Source organism: Cinclus cinclus, chromosome 4, assembly GCF_963662255.1.
Source record: "Cinclus cinclus chromosome 4, bCinCin1.1, whole genome shotgun sequence".
In the NCBI taxonomy this organism is placed as follows: Eukaryota; Metazoa; Chordata; class Aves; order Passeriformes; family Cinclidae; genus Cinclus; species Cinclus cinclus.
The window spans coordinates 5,706,245-5,730,694 of NC_085049.1; the positions used below are offsets into that span (position 1 = coordinate 5,706,245).

Sequence of the window (24,450 nt, forward strand, 5' to 3'; positions counted from 1 at the left end):
CTGCAGCATCTGAATGGTTAAAATGTTCTACTAGGTGAAAGAGGTCCAAGTCCGGGGCAAAGGAGTTCCCACAATTGATGGGGTGTTACATCAACTCAAATGTTTTTCACTTCTCTTTGAATAAATGTGTTCAGCAATATTAGATAATGAATCACTTAAAATAAGACATGGGTAGTGAATATGCTTGGTTACTTTTAATATTCAATAGTGTATGCAAAAAGTTTTAGATATTGAAATTTTAAACGCTCCCTCATACTGCCTGCAGCTGACTAGAGTATGTTAAACTGCTTTGCAGGAAGATCAGACAGGCATGGGACTGCAATTACAGATCACAATACCCTTTTCTGGGTTCACAGTTCTATTCATCTTTCAGAAACACTGAAGGACAGATTGGACATAGGGGAACAGATTAGCCACAGGATGACCTGTATTTCCACACAAAAGCCTAAGTGTGGAAAAATGGCACCCTGTGTCACCCATTCTTCACTTCCTGAAAAAAAACATATTCATGAAAATAGACATTTAAACAGCTCTTTCCCACTCATCTCAGAACAAACATTCATTGTTTCTTAAAACCATTGATACGGTAGTAATGTAATGCTGCTACTAAACGGTCTCAATTCACAAATGTATACAAGAATATTTAAGAATTAAGACAGGCCCACTTCAGCACAGGAACTAACATGAAATCAACATGAAATGAGCAGTAATTATGAAAACAATCTCAGTTGGCTGTTGCAACATACAGTCTCATACTTATGAATGGGACTGGAGGAGGATTTGGTTCTGGTAGTAAGTTTCGTGGAAGTTCTACACACTATAGCCACGCAGTACAAATTATAAAAATTCATTGTGTTAATAGGTCATAAGAGCATAACCTACCACATAACATCAGTAATTCAAATGAGTAAAAGGAAAATGAACACAGAAAAATACATGTAGCAATTATATAATTTTGTATGAAGATTATGTCAGTTTTCTGTTAAAACCAGGCTATGGAAAAATAATAAGCAGTAAATATTATGAAACATGCAAAAACGGAAAGAGCATGCATGAATAAATCAGGTTTGAACTTAAATTAATTTTATACGTCATTCTTTTTAAAGCAGTTGTCTTGCATACAACAGAGATGCTTGGTGTATGGACTTTTACTGTCAACTTGTCTCAGGAGATAGGTGTTATCAGCTAATCTGATCGAGCTAGTCAAACTGGTGGCTTATTTGAATGCTCTTTGGGACTACAGGAAATTATCCTTCTGCACAAGCAATAATCAAATTAAAATGTCCAAGCATTTAACTTAGGAATTCGACCACACAGCTGAGTTACAAACAGCAAGCCTGTGTAGCTCATTAGGCTCCAATGGGAAATTAATCTTTTTGCCAGGAAATCAACAGTCTAACATCACGTGCAATGAGACATAGTGCTCCTGACTTTTTATAAAATTATAATGTAAAGGGATAACTCTGACATCAGAAAACTATTTCAAATCTTATTGAGATAGTGAGGTAACCTCACATGTATCGTTCTTTAAACATATTTACTTAATAAACTAATGTGGTAGGCATATGGCTAAATTATTTGCTAGTTCTTTCCTCACACTTTTTCTGGTTTTTTTCTTATTGAAAGCAACATAAAACACCAGGTTCTAAAGAAAAAAAAAAAGTAAATGTAAATCTTATTTTGCAAACTGCTCACAATACATAGCTTAAATCCAGTGTTGTCCATTTCTCATTCTCTTACGTGCCTTCATTTGAGTATCTTATGCTTAAACCGTTCACTTTTATTTGACATCTTAAAAGTTCTTCACAAAAAAAATACTCAGTCATACAGTGCAGACTTCCATTCAACTCCACCAAACTATTCAGTGTCTTTATTGAAACTAAAGGGAGGAAGGAATACATACACTGCTGAAGTAATTATATAGAAAGGGTCAAAATGCTGTCATGGAGATTAGCACCTGTCAAGAAAAGTCTGACAGCTATCCCAATACTTGCAATTTACAGTCAGTATATAGTTCTCACTGCTAAAGAAAGCAGGAATGGTTTGGGAACAAATATAAACAAAATGATGCAATTAAGTTATCCAACAAGCTCGAGAGCTTCAGTTTGCTGTCTGCAGTCCACATTAAGAATGGTTATAACTGCTAGAGAAATACTAAAACGTGTTAAAAGTCTTTCATGTACAGCCATGGGTTCTGTCTATAAAATAATTTGCTAGCTTTCTATTCCTACAAGGCAGGATGACATATTTTAAGGGAAACAAAATGCTGCTTCTTTTAAGGATTTTTTACAGTAACACAGACCTCAAGCCCTAAAAGACTGAAGAACAAAAAAAGCAGTATAATGGCAAATACTGTAAAATATAGCCTGAAATTCTGCAAAATCTCCTCAAAGCAGGCCATGTCATTAGACATCTGTCCACTGGATATATAAAAATACAGTTGTCTGAGCATTCTTAATGATTGTTAAATAAGTCACTATGTGGGAGGCATTGCACACAATGCAATTATAGCATGGGTGGGTTTGTTAAAGGAGAAATATTTAGCACTGGAGGTATCTGAATAATGCTTCTAAACTAACAAAATCAGGCAAATCAGAGTTTATTAAGTTCAGGGGGGAAAAAAAAACAAAAAAACTGTGAAAACATTGAGTCTAATGCTTTGCTTAGACTGACTGTACTGTAAAATCTGTACTGATACTTCAGTGAAGCAAGGTAGTCACTTTGCCCAGCCTTGAGTGAAACTTTGTCCCAGTAACACAAAAGTTTTTTCCCTGCTTTACACAGTCAGCACTCCAAGCTGAGCTTGGCTCCTTTTTTCCCTCTAGCTATACTCTCAACAATATTGCAATAGTAAAAAAAATAGTTTCACCAAAACCCCCGTATTGTCGTGCTATCTTTGTTAACACTGCTTAAAAAAACAAGACTGGACTTCTCCATACACCACCAAACACATACACATTTTTGAGGATTCACACTTGAATCCCAGACTAGAGTTTGCTATACAAGTAACAAATGGACTAACTATTTTAGCAGTTGGGGGAAAAAAGAAAATACTGATTTCCTGAAAAAAGAAAACAAATCAAAAATGGAGCGATACAAGGGTTAGTCCCCAGGAAAATCCTCACTTAATCAAACATATTTTTTTTTTTCACTCAAATAAAGTAGGGAAAAAAAGGTAGGAAAAAAAAATAGAGGAAAGCGTGCCCCACAATCCAAATTATTTTCTCCTGCAAACAGTAATCACAATTTTCTAACCACAAGGTGGAAAAAACAGGAGCTTTGAAGCCACGCAAAGGCCTCTTCCCGTTTCGGGGCAGTGAGGAGAAGGAAGATGCTGAATGCCCAGGATTTGCTCTGCCCTGCCCTTTCCATAGAACTTTAGTGCCATCTATTGAAAATGTACTGAATAAGGAAGAGGCAAAGGATGCCTATTGATTTGGTATAAAAATAAGACGTTTACTTGTTAAGGGTTTTTTTGGTTTATTAATATTCCCAAGATGACTCCTGTTTTGTGGTCATCTGATAGCAACAAATATTTTCTATATACTCTACAAGCCCCATAAAGAAACGAGACGTCAGCTAAAACATTGAATGTAAATATCATACAGATTTCATACGTATATATAGACACGCATATACATACACATATAATATATATATATACATTTACCAAAGATTTAAGTCTAAGCCTACTTATTATCTAAAGCAACAAAATTGAGAAGGCTTTAACGGAAAGGAAAAATAGCGTGGAAGCACTGCTGTAAATAGAACATACTGGAAACAGTAAAAATAATTAAGGCACCTCGTAAAGATCTTAGTATTAAAGAACAGGATATGTAGACATGCACATACAATTACCTTCTTTAAGAAACTGTGAGTGGATGACAAATATAAGAAAACAGCAGATCGCTGCTCCTGCTAGTGCCCATAAAGCTTTCAAGAGCTGCATCTCGGTCTGAAACTCAGTAAATACCCAGAAAGTCACACAATGAATTTCCACAGCGATGCATCAACGCTTCCCTCTGTGCGCCAGGCGCGGCGGCTCCCGGCAGGGACCACACTCCCGAGCAGGGCGGGCGAGCCCGGGGCTGCGGAGGAGGGGCCGGGGCTTCACACCCCGCGCGGGGGCAGCGGCAGCGCCGCGCTCTCCTCGCCGAGGCAGCCGGCGCGGGGCCCCATGAATCAGCGCTCCGTCTCCGCGGGAGCCGCGCCGAGCCGGCGGCGGGGGCAGGGAGCCGGCAGCGCCGGGCAGGGTTGCGCAACAGCGCCCGCTGCGCCGCGGGGGCGCGGGGCCGCCGCTGCCGCTCAGGGCGCGCCGCCGCCGGCCGGAGCGGGGCGCGCAGGGGCCGGGCCCTCCCCGCCGAGGCTCCGCGGGAGCCGCCGCAGCATCGCCGGGCTGCGGATGCCGCTCGCTCGTCGGGCCGCTGCTCCGCTGCTCGCTGCCACGGCTCGGGGAGGAGAGAGCGAGCGGGGAGGGGAGGGAAGCGGGAGGGAGGGATCTCTCTTTACTGCAACTTCTCCCGGCTGGCGGCAATTTGTTGCACCCCCTTTCCTCCTCCCCCGACTCGGAGATGCTCTCCAGTGCGGGTGCGGGGGGCGGGAGGGAAGTCAGTTCAGCCCGCCGTCCCTGGCAAGCACGGGGCCGCTCGGGGGCTCTTGCACAGATCGCTGGTCTCCCTTTGGGCTCGCACCTCCGCCGCCGGAGCCTCTCGTCGCCCAGCCCCGGGAGGTTCCCCCCGGGCGCCGAGGCTGGCCCCGCTCCCTCTCCTGCCGTCCGCCCTCGAGGTCGACCCTGTCCCGGGGCCGCGCCCGGCGGTGGCACCGCAACGCGCCCTGCGAGCAACCGCGCCGGGCTACGGCGGGCTCAGTCTACAGGTTGATGCCTCCGCTGCAGCAATCCCCGCGGAAAACAGGAGCGCAAATGATAGAATCTAATAAATCAACGTGAGGGGGGAAAAAAAAATCCCACCAAAAAAAAAAAAAAAAATTAAAAAAAAAACCGAAGCACCACGGCAGTGATTTTGCTGCCTCCCTCCCACTCCAGGGGAAGGGCCCTGCCGCGGCCACCGGCTGCCGTAGAGCAGCCGGGCGGGGAGGGCGGGAAGGCCGGGGCGGTGCTGCGCTGCGGGGCCGCTCCGCGGGGACTGCGCGCTCGGCCCCGCCGTTGCGGGACGTGGTGCAGCTCCGGCCAGGGGAAGACGCGGCGCTCCGCACCCGGGAGCCGCCCCGACGGCCGGGGCCGCCCGGTCAGGGCACCGCGCTCGGTGCGCACAGGCGGCCGGCGGCGGATAGCCGGTGCAGGGAAGGGTGAACAACCGCACACCGAAGTGCCGCCGGCCGTACAGGTGGACTGCCCCAGCCGGGCTCCCTCCCGGTGCCCTCTGCCCGCGCAGGCGGTGCGGATCCGCGCCTCTCCTGTTCAAACGCCGCCGCTGCGCCGCGCAACCTCCGCGGAGCGTGCGTGTCCCGGAGCGCGGCCGGCGCTGGCCCGCGGGGCGGAGAGCGGAGCGAGCGGCGGACGCGTAATGCGGGAGAGGGGCTCCAACCGCGGGAGAGGTGATCCAACCGCGGGAGAGGGGATCCAGCCGGGGAGAGGGGATCCAACTGCGGGAGAGGGGATCCAGCCGGGGAGAGGGGCTCCAACTGCGGGAGAGGGGATCCAGCCGGGGAGAGGGGATCCAGCCGGGGAGAGGGGCTCCAGCCGGGGAGAGGGGCTCCAACTGCGGGAGAGGGGATCCAGCCGGGGAGAGGGGATCCAGCCGGGGAGAGGGGCTCCAGCCGGGGGAGAGGGGATCCAGCCGGGGAGAGGGGATCCAGCCGGGGGAGAGGGGATCCAGCCGGGGAGAGGGGCCCCAGCCGCGGAGGCTCCGGGCAGAGCAGAGCAGGGCAGGGGCGGTTCGCAGCCCCGCGGAGGCTCCGGGCACAGGGCTGGCGGCCAGAGCGCCCAGCGGTCTCGGCGGGGCGGACGCTGCTCCGCGGCCCGGCCGGCACTGCGGAGCATCCTCCCGCCGTGCAGCTCCCCGACACGCTGGAAGTTGCGGTGCTGCTCGGGCTGGCTGCAGGTTCACTGCACGACGCTGACAACGACGGTAACGCGCCGACGGGCAGTGAGCTACCCTTGTTTCTCCGGGATAAACATCCACAGTTTTGGAGATTTAAGCCAAGTAAGGGACTACTTGGACGCTGAGAGCTTTGCTTTCATAGCACATCTACGCTTATGATGTGGATTGGGGTTTTGGTTTGTTGGGGGTTGTTTAGTTAGATTTTTTTTTTTGTAATATTTCATATTTAAATATTTGCTTAATTTTAAGAAACCGTGAAAGGGTTTCCAGATGCTTGAAAGGACAGATTAATAAAAGATCCATATTTTTATTGGGCAAACATCTCCTAGGCTGTTGATAATGTGTCCTAAATTCATCCCTGTGCCTTTTCGTTTTTCACAAATAGCACACAGAAACATTCAAAACAACCATCTTTTGAATTTTAAACTTCACGCAAATCCCTATAAACCCATGTATTGCATTTACCATATTTGAAGATTACAGCAATGCAATGTTAAAGCAATGTCAAAGCTGCACTAGAGAAATTCCACTGTAAATCTTTCATTCTGAAATGTACACTTTGGTGAGAAATTTGCCATGTTTGGGCACAGTTCAAGTTGGGTTTTGTTTTGTTTTGTTTATTTGTCTTCTGGGTGAAAGAAAGAAGTGTCAAGTAGGTAAAGAAAATTCATACATGTTGTACCTAAGCAAACAAATCTCTCTTCCCCCTGCCCCCCCACCTACATAGCTTTAAAATCCACAGGTAACTGGATTTTAAAAGTGTGAAACTTTGAGAGTTCACACAGTCCAGAATAAGCAATGCATATCTTTCAGTTTGAACACATTTAGAGAGAAATCCTCTGAACAATTTTACAAATCGTTTTGCTTTTTGACTAAAAGCACAAGAAGATCCACTGTCAATGGGTCAAAAAGTCCCAACTGCCTGTTCATTGCTCCTTTCGAGGTGCAAGATGGTGCTTTCTCTCATTTTAACTTGTCTTACTTCTTTGAGTTTCTGAATTAGACAAATACCCCTGGGATTCTGTGGCCCTTAGATCAGACCCTTCATAAACAAAAACACCAGAACATGGCGCTGTGCACCCTAGCCACAGGGGAGTCACTCTCCTTGCACACTAATGGAATTGGGAGCAAAATCTGGTTCAGCTTTTACACCACACAGACATATTTAGTCTCATAGCAACGAGGAATTCCAGAAGACTTCCCATTTGAGAGGACAGTGGTACCTGGCAACGCCACTTGCTGTACTACGTATGGTTCACTCTCAGTTTTGTGTTTTCTAAAAAGCTTTGGACTTTTCGAATAGGGTGAGTCCTTTTCAGAAATATCTATCTCCAATTTCTTGTCACCTGCATAAAGATTTATAAAATATTAAAGATAGCTCAAGTTACCCAGGTAGACTTTTCTGGAAGACTTTTCTGAATGAATTCCACTGATAAAAATTCCCCCTTTTCTTTCAGCCAATTAAGAGTTGCATCTCCAGCTAATGCAGTAGCACCTGTCAACTTCTAAGCTGCTTAGGCCATAACAGCTTTGCAGACCTATCTCTGCATTTCCAGGATTTGTCCAGAGCTCTGACCCCATTCATCTCCAGCAATACAGAGGCAAAAAGCTGTGATCCTAGCTGTAGCTCCTTCTAGGGAACCACTCCACAGGAGTTTTCCCCATTGTTTTTTAAAGTTGAAGGAGCAATGCTCAGCACCTGAAAGCTGGTAAAGGATGGTGATGGCGTTGGGAGACACTTCTGATACAGAAGGCATTTGCAGCTGGAAAGAGAAACGAAGAATACATTTTCCTGATGATCAGAGAGCAAGAGAAAATGTGTAAGAGATAGAATATCTTCTGAGACCCTATAAGAAAGAAGCAACAAAATGAAATGCATAATTTTCAAATGTGTGTTCTCTTTTGGAAATACAGCTCATTTGTTCCTTTTACCAAAAATTCAGTCGAGTTTTACAGAATTGCTAAAACTGGAACGTGGTAGCAAAAACAGCAGCCTTTGCTCAAGTACAGAGACTTGAAAAAATTACCTATACTCTGCATTTAATTTCGTGAAAAGATTCTACCAGACTGTCTAAGATTTATTCTTCACTACTGAGATATTTTATAAATAAAGATGTGCTAAAATTCCTGGAAAACAATCATGTTCAGATTGTATTCCACATACCTAGAAATAAAGTCCTACTATTTCCAGCTGTGTCAAATGCCTTTTGCATAACTATTTTTTTCCTGTTCATGCAAAAAAAAAACCACCCAAATTATGCATGGCATAATGCAGATCTAAATGCAGGAGCACAAGATGTGACGTTAGCCCATTTTCAGTAATGAATTTGGAAAATACTCCTGGTTTTTAGAAAGGAAAAAAATAGAGAAGACAATAGCTATTATTAGGTTATCTAGACCAAAGTTTTGCCAATGCCCACTGGATTCATTTTTGTTACTTTTGAGTTACTCAGGCAATAGTCTGTCACCAGCCACTTGAGGTGATTATTCCAGCCCAGTGGTTCTCTCAGCTGGAATGTTTCTCATGATGCTAAGTTTAACATTTTATTTTGTTGAAATTCACCCAGTCTTTCTTCACCCATGCCTGAAGTAGTTTTATAAATCCTTTCACTTTTTGAATCTACCCAAAATAGAAGATACATTGAGTATGTAGGATTGAGCACGGATAAATATATTTCCCCCAATTAGTTTTAGCAGCATCTAAGTATTTTTTTCTCATTTTTCCCCAGCGTACCAATGGTTGGTTCGCATTTCTTTGCTTTTGAGCTAGGCACAGCTACAGCAGTCCTCAAAATTTTATTCCTGATCTTCAGCTGATGCTGGGTAACTGCCACTGGAATAGAAATTAACATCTAAAGAGATGCTATTGATCTCTGGTTTGTGACATGATGTGGCTACCATAGGAACCACAAATACATTTGACTATCTCTTTTCATGAACACCTGAAATTTTCCCTTTTTTTCCTTGACTAATCAAATTAGGTGATACATTAATATATCATTTATATTTTTGACAGACTATATGCTGTTTTCTGTCCTGTCTCCTAGTGGCAGATTCATATAAAGGATGGCACAGCCTAGATAATTTAGAATTATCAGTGTGCAATCTGCTTGCTAACTGTGCATGTTTACTTAGAACTTTTGATGGTTTGGGGTTTTGGGTTTTTTTAAACTAATTTTGTTTCATTTTGCTTTTCAATTGCATTATTTTTCTGTTCGGGTCTTCTTCCTACCATCTTACTGACTTTCTATTCAGGTATGATTTTCTTCCGCTTTTCTATTCATAAAGATTTGTGCCAGCAGTTGATGCCATGAAGACAGTTTTCCATTGGGAACACATGGAACATCCTCCCACACAGCAGCCACCATTGGGTAACATCTTTTGGCCACAGCTGGAAAAGGAGCTGCCTAAGAAGAAGCTAGAGGTCCTGTGAGACCACTCTGATCCCTTGAAGCACTGGTAAGTTCTCCCAAAAGGCATATCTGAAATCACACCGTGCACCAGCACAGGCACTACGTGTAGCACAGTGTCCTAGGTTTGCTGACGGAGGGGGAGCCCAGAGCCCGGGGGCCTGGCCATATTGATATTCTGTATTGCTCACATCCTCACTGCCAGGGGCTTGGCTCCAGGGGAAGGGAAAAAGGGAACCTACTCCCTAGTGCAGCATTTTGCTTTGTTTCTTCCTGAGCCCAGCCGAGCGTGCGCCGCGGTGCCGGTGCGAGAAGGAGCCGGGGGGATGGAGCAGCAGAGCCCGAGCTGAGCCCGAGCCTGAGCCTAGCCCAGCCAAGCCCAGGCTGGGCAGACAGGAGCTGAGCCAAGCATTGCTGGCCACAGTCAAGACCAGCAGTGCCAAAAGCAGGCAGCACCACGTAGAGAATTTTGGGGGTTTGTCCATCATTGTTTCTCATTGTCTCAGGCTCAGGGATGGGGAATGCTGGCTGCAGAGTATCCACCACCTTGTCTTTGTCTCAAGGACAACTGTGAGCTGCTGCTGAGCTGAAGGAACGTCCCCCATGTTGTTCCACGTGGAACTAAACTGGGGTGTTGGGGAACACCTTTTGTGTGTAAAGAACCATCTCTTTGTATACTTTTGTTACTGATACTGCTGCTGCTATTGTGCATTTCTTACTCCACTGCTGTTTGCTTTCAGCAAATTGTTGTCTCAATCCACAGTCTCTGTTTTTGTCCCTCTCTCACCAGATGGGGAGAGGGGAGTTGCTTGTTTGAGGTTTAATTACCAGCAGGTGTTAAACCACCACATGCAGTCAAACAATGCTGCCATATTCCTTCATCCCTGTTGAACTCGTGGATCATCCTCCTCGCATCTGCCTACCAAGAAATTTCCCCTTATATAATTCAAGTCTTCAAGCAGTTCAGTTCTGAAATGTTGCTTTTGTCGTCTCTCATTTTACTTTTATGCTCCACCTGTTACAGGGAGCACCTCAATTTGCAGTAGCTGCTCTGACACATTTAACAGCACAATTATAGATGACTTGGTAACCACCCATTGACTAAAAATAACCTAGCAACTGAAGACACACTTGGGTATTTATACTTAGATATCCCAGAGGAACCCTTCACAGCTCTTGTAGCTGGGGAAAACATATGTATCTCACCAAATTCAGTAGGCTAGGAATCCTCAGGGGTGGGGGCGGAGGGACGTAGGGGAAGTGATAACATTGCACAGCTGAAAGATTTTCCAGACAACACTCTGCCAGCTAATCCAACTCTTATCCAACTAGCTCTGCAATTAAGGTTTCCTACTGAGAACAATGACAGCATTATGACCTGGGGAATTTTCTACATGGAAAAACCTCTTTGCATCTGGGATTGAAAAATTTAGAGCCTTAAAATCCAGCTCCTACACTGATGGTATTTGCCACCATTGCAAATCCTAAGGAACTGTAATGTCAGTATGCATATGAGAAAAATATGTGAGCTGCAATGAATGAGCTACCAATGAGAAGGGAGACAGGCAGCATATCCTCTGTGAAGAACCTGCAGTGCTTAAACTCTTTTTTGCCTTCCAAAGTATGGATTTTATTATTATTATTATTATTATTATTATTATTATTATTATTATTCTTCAAGATGTACCAAGTTTTCACACAACCTATTCAGGAGGAAATATTCTGATGTCTGAAGAAAGAGATATCTAAATGATATGATTTAATTTCTCTGATACATGATTACATTTGCTATGGCTTCCTGTGGCTAGTTTTATATTTGAACAGAAGAAGAAACTTGAAACTGAATGGAAAGAACCCCATGTTTATTAATGGAGAATTTGTAATACTGCAGTGTCCATCTGCCCATCCTATTTCTACTCCCAGTTTTTTTCTGGTTTATCTATGGCCTTCATCCAATCCTATCTTCAAAATATGCTTTTATTCACCTAAAAAGCCCTGAATAGTTACCAGATTACAGCAACAAAGAGAACTACTGGTCTCACAGAGAGATTATACAATGTCACAAGGGCTTTTCTCCATGCTTTCAGTTGTAAGATTATTGTCTTGAAGTGAAAATAAAGTGTTCAAGGTGAGGTTGGATGGGGCTTTGAACAACCTGATCTAGTGAAAGATGTCCCTAACCATGGAAGAGAGTTTGGAGTTTGGAAGTCCTTTCCAACCCAAACCATTCTGTGATTCTGTGATAATTCAGAGACAGCATGAAACTCTTGAAACTCACAGCTAAGACTGATATGCAAGGCATAGGCTGAAGCATTCAAATGACTGTAGGGCTATTCAGAAAAAATCACAATGAAACTCAGAGGGCTTATCCTCATATTTTTACTTTCTATATATTTTAAAATCATCTGGACTTTTAAATGCTTCTTGAAATACAATTGTTCACTTTTTTCTTTTTTTTTTTCTTTCTTTTTTTTTTCCCAGAAAAAGAAAACCAGGATGATTAAACAGATGAAATTAAGGGAATGCAGTTATGATCAAGGATTCCAGCATCAATTCTTGAGGGTCTAGCTTAAAAATGCACAACTAAGATGCTGCAACATTCAGGGAATAAGTTCTTAATTGAGAATGAGACCCACAGAGAAAGGCATGCTGAATGCACACAAACTCTATGAGCCATGTCACAGCAAACCTTTATAGAATGGCCAATAGCAGTGTTTCAAGGAAAAGTGAATAAGCTAACAGCTTATTGCAGTTTGTTGCTTTCTTCCATCTTAGTGGAGGGGGGAAATTAAAAAAAAAAACCAACATAAAACAGAAAAAAAACCCCAATTCTACAAAAATTAAGTCTGCTATACAAACTCATACTCACTGGTAATTTAAGCAATGAACTCTTTGACCTGTAGTTTTGACTTTAACCAGAGAACCTCCTTTACATTTCTTTAGATTCTGACTTTCCACTATTTTCAAAATCTGGATGTTATAAAAATTGATCAGGAGCTGAAGTTAGGCCTCAACAACCACTTGAATTCTTTCCATTAGCAATTGCAGTATATATAAAAGTGAGCTGCAGCAAAAGTGATGCTTATCCAGAACAGCATCAGGCATCTCCACAGTAAGTTAGAACAGGTTCTGAACATATGGGGAAGAGACAACAATTGCCACTGATATTGGAGCATGTTGGGCGATACTCCTGAGAGAAGAAGTAATCTTTGGTTTGTATTAAGCTAGTGAAGGGGAAACATATATTTTTTTCAGACAAATGTTAAGGGCAGATGGTTTAAAATTATTCAAAACCTCAAATAAACAGTTAAAATCGTTACATGCACAGAATTAACAATTATTTCCTTTTATGTATTCATTAAAATGGGCTTACCACCATGGCAGTCTTTTCTTTAACCTAAAATTTCTCATGTTTTCAAGAGATTATTAGTCATTAAAAGAGGCAGAGAATTTTATATATTGAGTTTCTTCTGGGTCTGTGCTCAGGAATAAGTAAAGGTGAAATGGTTGTTGAATTTAAATCTTTAATCTGAGTACAGAAACTTGTTTGTCATTCTGAAATATAAAACAACCATTTTACAAGCCATTCATGTACAATATAGTCTACTAGTTCTTGATAGTAAAGAAATGAAAAGTGTTAGTGTATCTCTAGCTAATATTAAATATGGCCAGTTAATACTAAATGACATAAGAGTTTTTGTGTTTTTTTTGTTTTTTTTTTTTCAGTTGGAAGAAAGTGGATTATTGAACGTTAATCTCAGATTTATTACTGGACTCTGTGGACTCAGCACACTGGAGGTCTATCTACTTACACCTGGGTGGGATAATCACAGGAACTGCAGATTTATATCACCTTTTCTTGCTTGCACAACCTATTCATTATTTTCTTGTCATTTTGTTTTTGTAGGAAGTTTATTTTTTCTATTTACCAGACATATTAGGAGTCCTATAACTTACTATATTTAAGGAAGTAGCCACTGTATAGCACCTTCTCACAAAACCTTTTTGTGAAAAACATACTTTAAGAAGCAAAGAACATCTATGCTATATTAGAAGTAGACATATCAGGAGTAGGGAATGATGAAGTTTTTATGCATGAATTACCACAGACAGATTAGGTACTGTATTTAAATTTGTTACCCCCTTTTTTTAGGGAAAAATGTTTATTTGGTTTTATTTAATGCTTCAGAGGAGACTGGTATAGTCTATTCTGTCAGTAAACCATAGAATAATATTTAAGTAACTATGAATTTTTTTTTTGTAAATTATAAACTATGCTCTCAATCCATGCCATAGTGCTTTGAGAATGTGTCAACACTCAGTGATTTCCTTACCCAGCTCAAAAGCATCTTGGAGGCACCCCGGGCAATGTCTCATATACAGCCATTGAGGTTATCCTCTCCAAAATAGCTCTTATAATCTGAATGGAAGAACCATAAATGATTCAATTGAAATCATGCCCGAAAATGCAAAAGGAAATGAGCACAGAACAAACTGTAACATTAGTGGGTCTAACAGTGTGCACACCTGAAGATCTAGAATTGAAGACTTTGGTGTTTCCCCTTGCAGTGATCCTACTGTGTGAGACAGCTACTTTAAGATGCTGAGAATAGAATTTACAAAACTGACCTTTACTGATGTTTATAAGAGTTATTTTGTGTCATTTCAGATGTAAAAGTAAACAAAAACATCCAGTCACCTCTGACACAACTGAAACTTGGTAGAGTCTCTCTCTCAACCCTTTCATCTTTTCTTTTTGAAAGATTTTAAGTATTCCTATCTTCCCTATAAAGTGGTTATAGTATAGTACGCAGCACCTACCTAGTCATAGCCTTCATAATAAAATCATTTTAAATAAAAACATAGAGGCTAAATACTGGATCCAAGTGAAGCTTGCATTGCAGATTTTTTTGTTGTTGTTTTTGTTTTTGGTTTTTTATTAACTTTATGATGACACTTTATGATGACCAGATTGTTTTTTTTTTTTAATAACAAAAAACTAATGGAATTCTATACAGTCAGAACAGATTGAATTCCCAAAACACATGACAATTACTTCTAGAATTGAGACATTAGTAAAAAGCAGTGTACTTGGTAGAATAATTGTTATGGTTAAAAAGGACATACTGGATTTATTCAGAATGACAACCACTTTTTAAATTGTTTTCTCTTTGCCTACATGTAACAAATCTTTATTTTCTTCCATTAGGAACCATAAGGTTTTAAAATACTTTGTTTTCAAAATCACGTCAGAACAATAAAAGGGGGACTTAAGAAGTAGGTGTGTACTTTATGTAGTAAACTGAAATATCAAATAGTATGAGCAAGATAACATCTAATTGTATATTAAGTATTGCCTGAGGGATCAGCATGGTGATCTGCCAGTAATCAGAAGTTATTTTGTTGAAGTAAACATGTGCAACTCATATCAATCCTAAAGACATACCATAAGCATGAAGATCTTTATCAAAAATGTCCTGTCAAAATGATAGAATCTGGATATGACCAATGACTTCCTATTGTGAGAAATAGCTGCAATTTATTTTGCCATAAGAAAAAGGCCTTACTCTTTCCAGATTATGTACCCTGCTGCTTCTCATACAGCAAAGCATTCCCAAGAAGGCAGTCCTTAAAAAATTGTAATACAGCTGTAACAGTTTCGGTAATTTTTTACTGTTTGTTTTTTTTTCTAGGTATACTACCAAATATGTGTACTCTCTGTTCTGACAGACACAACATAGGACAGAAATTCTTTTACAGAAATCTGAATTGTCCACTCATTGTGGTGATCATATTTTTTTAACTGGCTGTCAGAACTGAGTTTTAAAAGCAGGTATCCTTTCATTTTTTTTTTCCCCAAACTACAATAATCTTTAGCATCCTAATTATTTTTGTGTGATTCATACCGTGCCTTAAGGAGGATTTATTTGACACAAAATATAAAATATTTCCAATTTTTTTTTTTGAGAAAATGAAAGTAATCCTTTGACTAAACTAACTAGACAAAACAACTGAGACAAAAATGTCCTTAGTCAGGGAGATGTACATTGTTGTGAAAATGGATTGTTTCTCTGAGTGCTTATATGGCCCCATTGCTATAGCATCCAATTTTCCTGAATTCAACATTTTTCCTGAATATTTTGGTAGAATTTTTAGTGTTACTGCACTATAACAAAGTATTTTTACAGGAAATTTCTGGTAACAAAGGATTTTACTAAAGTAATGCTCAATTACCAGAGACATGAATACATTGAAAACTGAAAAGATGCTTGAATGTACAACAACTGAGACAAAATATTGGCTCACTAACAATTGTGAAATGAAGCTTCCTCTCTTGAATTCATTGATAATTTTTTCTTCAATCATGCATCAACTTAAATTACAGAATCTGGAATTCTGATTAAGAGTCAGGTCCTGCATTTACTGAAAAACTGAAAGAGAAGAGGGTACAGAGTGTTTTGCTAAATCCAGAAAATAACAATACATGACCCTAGGAGCAACCTGATGGTTGTGAATTTAAGTCAAGATTGGAAGTTGATGCTTGTAGCTCCTTTTGTAGTAAGTTTTTACAATACTGCAATAGTATACTTCTTTCATTTTTCCTTTTTCTGTTCAGAGTAGTATATGTTATGTATGTGTATAATAGAGGACATCAACCCCATTCAATCCCCAATACTCATAGAGATAAGAAAAAAAAAATTACAATGCTCTTTTCTCTTTTATTGTGAGGAAAGTATTAACCATAGCATAATATAATACTCCTCTTGAGAAGCATTTTTACTGTCACTCATATGGGAATGTTATTAAAAGAAATTCTATTCACTACATATTCAAACAACAATAGTGGAGGGATGCACTTCATGGCAAAGGAGCAACCTCATGAACCCCAGCACAAATGAGGCCTGTTCTTTTGTATGTTTACGTCTTGGATTTAGCTTAAATTCACTGAATTCCTACAGTTCAATACTTTTTAAGACCATGCCAATTCTCTACATTTAATGGAGTAGGAGAGGACGTAGTATGTTCTCCCTATTGGGACATTTATAAGGTTATGATTTCATAAGCATTTTTGTTGCACTCAACCACAAAATTAGAAAGCTTTACAAGGAAGCTCAGCGTATTTGGTTTTCTGAGCCTCAAAAGCTGCAGAGCCATCTTCATTGTCCTTACTGACAGCTCACACTCTTCCAAATCTCCTACCTGAACAATGTGTCTGCTGCTCCTACTTTCTACAAATAAAACCAAAACGAGCCATAGAAAAACAAATTTTTTTTTGTAGCATCTTTTCCTCTAGTTTGGAAATCTCTCATCGAGTCCTTTCCAAAAGCCTTGGGAATACTGAATACTCTTTTTCTGCTTCTGGGTGTTTGTGTCCTGAGCCCCACATTCATATTTTTAACACTGACCAGCACTCAGCTGGGAAAACTATCAAATCAAGTTATAGTGGCTTACCAATCTACATCCCATCAAGACTGAAGCAATACTTTGTTAACCCGGAGTAACTGCGTGGTGTGTCTGAATTGAACACATGTGGGTGAAGGTTATTTCAGAAAGAAGGGACAGGCTGAAAGAGCAGCCTATACCCACAAGGAAAATGTAGAGTAGACATTTGAGCAAACTGTTTAACTCTAAAGGCCATTAGGCAATGAAATTACTTGCCTGAGGAGGTAGTTTAGACAATGTAATGAGAAGTGCTTAAAATAGAATAAACTCTTTGCGAGACAGATACAGATGTAAATAATCCTCCATGTTTTGAGCTAGATGAATCAGAATAAGTATCTTTTCTATTCAAATGCCTGACTATAAAATGGTATTCTCTTTCTTTGGGAACAGCTTTCTAACTTATGACTGTTTATACCTGTTCTGAATACTAAAGTGAAGCTGCACTCCAAAAGGCAGTTTAATCTCACTGTATCATTATAAAGTGGATTTATTCATAACAAGCATCTATGAAAAACTTCCAACAAAAAAGTCCTTAGTCAGGGAGATGCACATTGTTGCAAAAATGGATTGTTTCTCTAAGTGCTTATATGGCCCCATTGCTATAGCATCCAAGTGCCTTACAAACATTAATGAATGTATTCTCACAACACCCCTGGGGGATAGAGATAGTATTATTAGCTAATGCACAAAGAGTAGCTTGTCCAAAGTCACACAGAAAGTCTGTGGCACAGCCAAGACTCAAAACAGTGATTTCCTGCCCACTGCTGTAACCACGACTGTATTCTCCTATCCATATACAGCATTTCAAAACATGTTACATATAACCTCAGATCTTTACACAGTAAGCCTTTGTGTTCTGCTGTAGATCCAACCACTGACTTAATAAAGAAAAATAACTTTGTTTATCTGGAACCTTCATTACAGCAACAAATTTGCAGGTTACTCAAACAATGACAGTTATATGGACCATAACTGGTACTGATATATGAGAGCAATGAAAGAGAATTCCCTGATCATCACATTCAGAACAGAAAGCACCATATCCAGAACATGACTTTGATACCTAAATATTTTCCTTCAGATAATGTACATTTTGCAGAGAATTCTCTTGTTTTGAGAATGAAGGGAAGAAAGAAAAAAAAAAAAAGGAAAAGAAAGACTAGCTGTATTCCCCATATAGTCCCTTTGGGGTAAACTATTTCTGCAATAAAAGGACACACTCTGTATTTTCAGATGTAATGAGGCCAGATCTGGAGGGACAACTACAGTAAGTGTATTTACACCTGAACGTCAGAGAAGAGAATATGAAATATATTTGATATTATATTCATGTAAATTTATTATATTGAGAGATTAGATAGATAGATAGGTAGATAGGTAGGTAGGTAGGTAGGTAGGTAGATAGATAGATAGATAGATAGATAGATAGATAGATAGATAGAGTGAGTTTTGCAGTCATTTAATGAATTCAGAGGTCTGATCAAATAATATCGGGATTATTCTAAATCAGGAACAGAGCAACTTGTCTTTTATTTTGGCAGATCATTTAATGAATTCAGAGATCTGATCAAATAATATCGGGATTATTCTAAATCAGGAACAGAGCAACTTGTCTTTTATTTTGGCAGATCATTTAATGAATTCAGAGATCTGATCAAATAATATCGGGATTATTCTAAATCAGGAACAGAGCAACTTGTCTTTTATTTTGGCAGATCATTTAATGAATTCAGAGATCTGATCAAATAATATCGGGATTATTCTAAATCAGGAACAGAGCAACTTGTCTTTTATTTTGGCAGATCATTTAATGAATTCAGAGATCTGATCAAATAATATCGGGATTATTCTAAATCAGGAACAGAGCAACTTGTCTTTTATTTTGGCAGATCATTTAATGAATTCAGAGATCTGATCAAATAATATCGGGATTATTCTAAATCAGGAACAGAGCAACTTGTCTTTTATTTTGGCAGATCATTTAATGAATTCAGAGATCTGATCAAATAATATCGGGATTATTCTAAATCAGGAACAGAGCAACTTGTCTTTTATTTTGGCAGAGGGGAAGCACAGGCATTATAATTTTTCAAGTGCTAAACAATTAAAAAAGAGAAAATAGTGGACAACTGTAAGAATAATGGAAAAAGATAAGAGGGTACAGTGGATCACAAAGTGAATAATGATTCAAAAAACAATATTATTGTAATGAAGTGAAGTACATTAATTTATTGGCAGAAACAGTAGACAAGGTAAATAGTGTCTCCTGAAGTTCCAACAGCACTTTTCTCAGTTCATGGCTTCATCTTTTAAGAAAGACGTGGATAAATTAGACCTGGTTTTAATTACAGCTACCAGATAGGAAAAGGGATTCACATTAGATGCTAATTGGAAACAGCTCATGTGTTGGGACAATTAAATAAATAATGGAGATGTTAATTATGGATAGTGAATCCATATTTCAACACATGTTTAAGAATAAGTTAATAAACACCCATTGGGGCGATCCTAATTCACATAAGAAGCTAGACTAGACAGTGTCCTCAGATCCATTTCAGCCTAACACATACATTTAATCACTGTATAAACAGTTATTCAGATCACTTATTGTTCAAGAAATTCTATTGTAGAATCTCTTATTCCCTCTCTCCCCATCTCTATTACTTTATCTTCTTTACTTTCTTCCTCTTTTCCCCATCAATTCTCTCTCTTTCAGCCCTCCCTCTGTCCTTTCTGTGTGCACTTAAAGTCACATGTCCCTATTTGGACTGGAAATTCCTGAGATGTCTGCTTTTAACATCCTTAGCGTGTTAAGGAACATCCTATTCTTAGAGATCAGATATCTGTTCCCTGCAGACTGCATCAAGGTCCAAATTTAGATAAAATATCATTTAAGCTCCTCATACTCTCACTACAGGACCAGAAAACTGCAATGAGTGGGTTCTTCTGGGTAATTTTTATTACCATTTTTATTACCAGAGTAATAGGAAGATAGACTGTACATTAGCAAAATTATCAGGTTAGAGGAAAAGAGACTCTTGAAATTAAAGAGCTTAGGTGCTCAGTTCAGTTGCTGGAATATTTTTACATTTTTTCTGCTTCTCCCAAGTACAAGGTTAGATTTTTTTGCCTGTTCACTACCATCACAGCTACCTGTTCATGTTTGCACATGCAAAAAACCTCCTACTATTTAACCTGTTGCACATGGATCATTCTGTTTCATAAAAACCAATGTCACGTGAAAGACAAAAACTGTCCTGTACCTGCTTTAATTTCTTTTGGAACTGTTGATACGGGGATTGGGTGGAGATAAATGGAAGTGCACTCAAATGAAAGGATTATAGGATTTAATAGTTCCTAGTTTCAGGTGAAATGCAGTCAAACAGGATTGTAGGAACTGATTCTAACAAAGGACCAAAGGAAGACTTCACACTTAGAACACCCTCTTGGAGATATAATCCCCTCTGGGACTGTTTCCTAACACTGAAATCAGGCCATGTTATCTGGTTAGAACAGGTTCTTTGCCCTACTTTGTTTCAACATATATAAAGCTGACTGGGACAAAGTATTCCGTTACCTGAAATTATGAAAAAAGCCATAATAATGTCAATAAATGTTGACTTTTTGAAATAGCAGCCTTCATAGCTCTCACTGAGTGCAGTCCCTTATAAAAAAAAAAATAAAAATCCATATTCACTGGGATAGAGGTTATTAGAATAGCTGTATTTATGTGCAATTCAGACTTCACATAAGGACTAAAAACTCACATGTCTGGCAAGTCCAGAAGTGCACACTTGAAGAAAAATCCTTACTTGAGGAGAAAATCAGCCTTTGCTTAGAATGTGCAGGAACCTGCAGGATGCTTTTTAGGCAATCTGGAAAGAAAGACTACTGAAGTTATGGCAGGTAACAGAGATCCCACTTACAAGATGTTAGCAAGGGCCCTCTGCTGTGAAGTGTGTGGAGTGCCTGGCCAAACACTAATGAAGAAAGCCACAGGAATCCCATCCTGGAAACTGAAAGTTAAGCAGTTAAATATGAACATATGGAGCTAGGAAAGCTGTAGGAGCCCCAGACAGTTGTAAGGGTTTAGGCAGTAGCACTCGTCATTCCTCACAGATGACCGTGTCAATGAGAAGAGTCTCAGAATTGTGAGCATCAGTTAAAATGGATGGCTTCACTTAAAATGGACAACCACCATCAACATAATCAGTGAAGGGAATCATGATGACTCCATGGGAAAAAAAAATCAAAACAACAAACCGTAAAATTTCACTTGGAATTTGGTCATGATCAGCATTGTGCTAATTTTACCAGGAGCTAACAGATGGCAAACACCATATAGGGGGAAGTTCTTAGAGAATGGCAAGTGAAACACGTTTGCTCCTGTGAAAGGTGATACTTTTATTATTTGTATTAATAAACACTGATATAATATGAAAATACTAAAAGTCAGTCAGAAATTTATTTGTGGGGTAATGTTTTGTTACTTTTGATTTTGCTTGGTTTATTTTGTCTGTGCTTGACTGCGGGAAAGCACACGACCTTTCTGACTTTCACACAGAAAAAAGGGCCAAATGAGTTAGGAAAGTTTGAGGAATCACTGCTAGCTATCACCTAGAATCTCAAAAGAAAACATGAGTCTGCTTCATGTGGCTTCATTTCTCTTGGTAACACAGAGAATTTCCTATGATTTTACAATCTTAGAGTCACAGAGTAGTTGAAGTTGGAGGAAACTTCTGGAGATCATCTAGTCCAATCTCCCTGCTCAGAGCAGGGTCAGCTGGGGATACAGATAACTCAGAATTCTCTGTGAGGAGGCAGATCACAAAACCCTGCTGAATGTCCTCTTCTAGTGTTCAGACACACTTATAAATAATAAAAAAACAACAAAAAAAACCCAAAAAATTTAAAGTTGTACTTCAATTTATGCTCACTTTCTCTTGACCCATCGTAATAATTTAGGCAAAACTCAACTAAAATGGAAGAAACCAAAGCAGACTGTTTCTCTTGACCCATCGTAATAATTTAGGCAAAACTCAACTAAAATGGAAGAAACCAAAGCAGACTGTTTCTGAGAGAAGAGGATGGCAGAAGCTGCTGTTCAGCTGAGCAGCACCATGCAATAGTAACTAGCACATGGATCTGCAGGCCACCGTGGCAAAGATGTCTTCCATGGGCTTCCATGTCCACAAACACTTTACTGCAGTCAACTCCACATCAGTCCTGGCAATAAGCTTCATGGTTAATGTTTTCTTGCTCCAAAACTTTATATAGAATTTATGTTATTTCATAAGGATAAATTGCAGCACCTACCTGGCAGTCTAAGAAACAGAAATTTGCAAAATGCTAGCAAAAGTTAGAGATAAGGCAGCTTGCAATATCTATTGCTAAAACAAAGTTTAAGGGAACATTTTAAAATCCATGTAGAACATGTACATAGAATATAAAAAAATGAAAGCATCAATAGGATTTTCAAACTCTGCTCAGAATATCAGAGATTAACTTCCTAATGACTGAGTAAGGAGGTTAAGGAAAATAAGAGCTAAGTGTTAATTGCATCTTTAAAATTCTGCTGATTTTATTTTGTTTAATTAAAGATTAATGGTTTGAACTTTTTCTCAATAATGAGTTACATAACAGAGTAAAATTGTATTCCAGACATTACAAAAAAAGTATTTGCAGGGAAGGTGAGAGACAGGATCACATCATGCTATATTTTTTTAAACAAAATAAAGGGAAAAAATAAGATATTTTTTTTTTAAAAAAAAAAAAAGCCCCAATATCCAAACTCTTGGTTTCCTTTAAAGCAATAAACCATATTCATCTAGAGCAAGGACTTTATCACAACCCTCCTAAATGTTTCCATGATTCTAGAGAATGTAGCATGTTCCATAAAGAAGAACGCTACAAATAATTGCTTATAATCAACGATTTTCATTACAAAATAACTTTTAAAAACTCGTCTCTGATCATTTCAACATATTAATTATATCCGAATGCTTTCTATGCCCCTTGCCCTACCCTCCCTCTTCAGCACTGCTGCCTCATGCTGCCATGAGCTGTCCCTTCAGCACCACAACCCACCACAGCAGCTCTTGGACTACTCAAATCAACTCCACCCCTTAACTGTCTCGTGCAAGAAGAGTGCTACCATCCTATTCAGACTCTATGGATATATGTTTAAAAGACATCAATTAAACTATTTGAATGGAGCTGTGAGTTATGCATATGTAAAAGTAGTCATTTAGAAGAAACTAGAAACACTGGTGGTCTTATAAACCACTACTTGTATAAAGAGAAATAAATTCCTTCAAAACTATGTATTCGGTAAATCTACATGTGTTTGAAAATCCTGTCAGAATTGCAAAGAAAGAGGTAATTTGTTCTCAATAACTAGGCATTCATAGTAGAATTCCTTTAAACAGGCAACTAATTTTACTAAGTCCCACTTTATAAAATTGCATTGCTTATATGGGTGATAAGTGTAGATTTTCCTTCCAAAACATTTGAGTTAAAATTTATGATACAAAATTCTTTCTCTGTAAACACAAAAAAGATCGTATGAAACAATGTCTTTGATGTGCTGCAAAACTGCAAAATAGGAAAAATGGAAAAAAAAATAATTCTGAGACTGTCACCTGTGCAAGACAAGATGAGATTAGAGATTAGTTTAAAACAAGCACTAAATGCATTAAACTCAAGAGACACTATTGAAATAGCCTCAAATATATTGTTTTCTATTGTATGTTTATACCTATAAACACCCTTGCAGGTTTCAGATGTAATGAATGTCCTGGTTTCAGCTAGGGTAGAGTTCATTTTTTCTCAGTACATGTTACAGTGCTGCATTTGGGATTCAGAATGAGAATGGTGTTCATAACTCACAGAAGTTTTGGTTTTTTGAGAAGTCATGTTTATCTTAAGTCAAAGACCCCTTTGTTGCCCCTTGTCTCATGCTCTGCCTGTGAGCAGAGCACAAAAGAAACTGGATGGAAGCACAACTGGGACAGGTGACCCGAACAGACCAAAGGGATATTTTACACCACAGAACATCATGTCCATTACATAAACTGGAGGAATTACCCAGAAGGGAAGTCCAACCTGGGCTCAGGAAGGAAAGTATGGAATCTGTCAGCAGGTGGTGAGCAATTGCATTGTGCATCACTTGGCTGTTTGTTCGTGTATTTTTTGAAATCATCATTCTTCTTATTATTTACCATTATTATTGTATTTTACTGCATTTTCGCTTATTAAACTTCTTGCCTCAACATAAAAGTTTTACTTCAATTCCCCTCCCCATTCAGGAAGGTTTTTTGAGAGTGTGGTATGGTGTTTTATCTCCAGCTGGGCTTGAAACAACAACAATCCTTTTTGGCACCCAGTGTGGGGCTCAAAGGGTCAAGATAAGGACAGATCCCACCAGAGGGTGTTAAAAGAAAATCGTCATAGACATTCCTTGCATTGGTTTAACAGTTGCTAGTTTATTTGCTCTTGTATTTGTGGCTTTTAGGCTCTATTATACCAGTAATACA

The 24,450-nt window shown here is 39.7% G+C and overlaps 1 protein-coding gene across 1 annotated transcript in view; it reads right to left on the reverse strand.

Moving 5' to 3' along the window:
- The window catches only part of TAFA5 (TAFA chemokine like family member 5), a 420,403-nt gene that overhangs the window by 301,610 nt on the left and 94,343 nt on the right, over positions 1–24,450 (reverse strand). Inside the window, 2 exon segments of the mRNA XM_062491589.1 lie at positions 13,807–13,866; positions 13,869–13,892. Coding sequence (XP_062347573.1) covers positions 13,807–13,866; positions 13,869–13,892 — 84 coding nt within the window.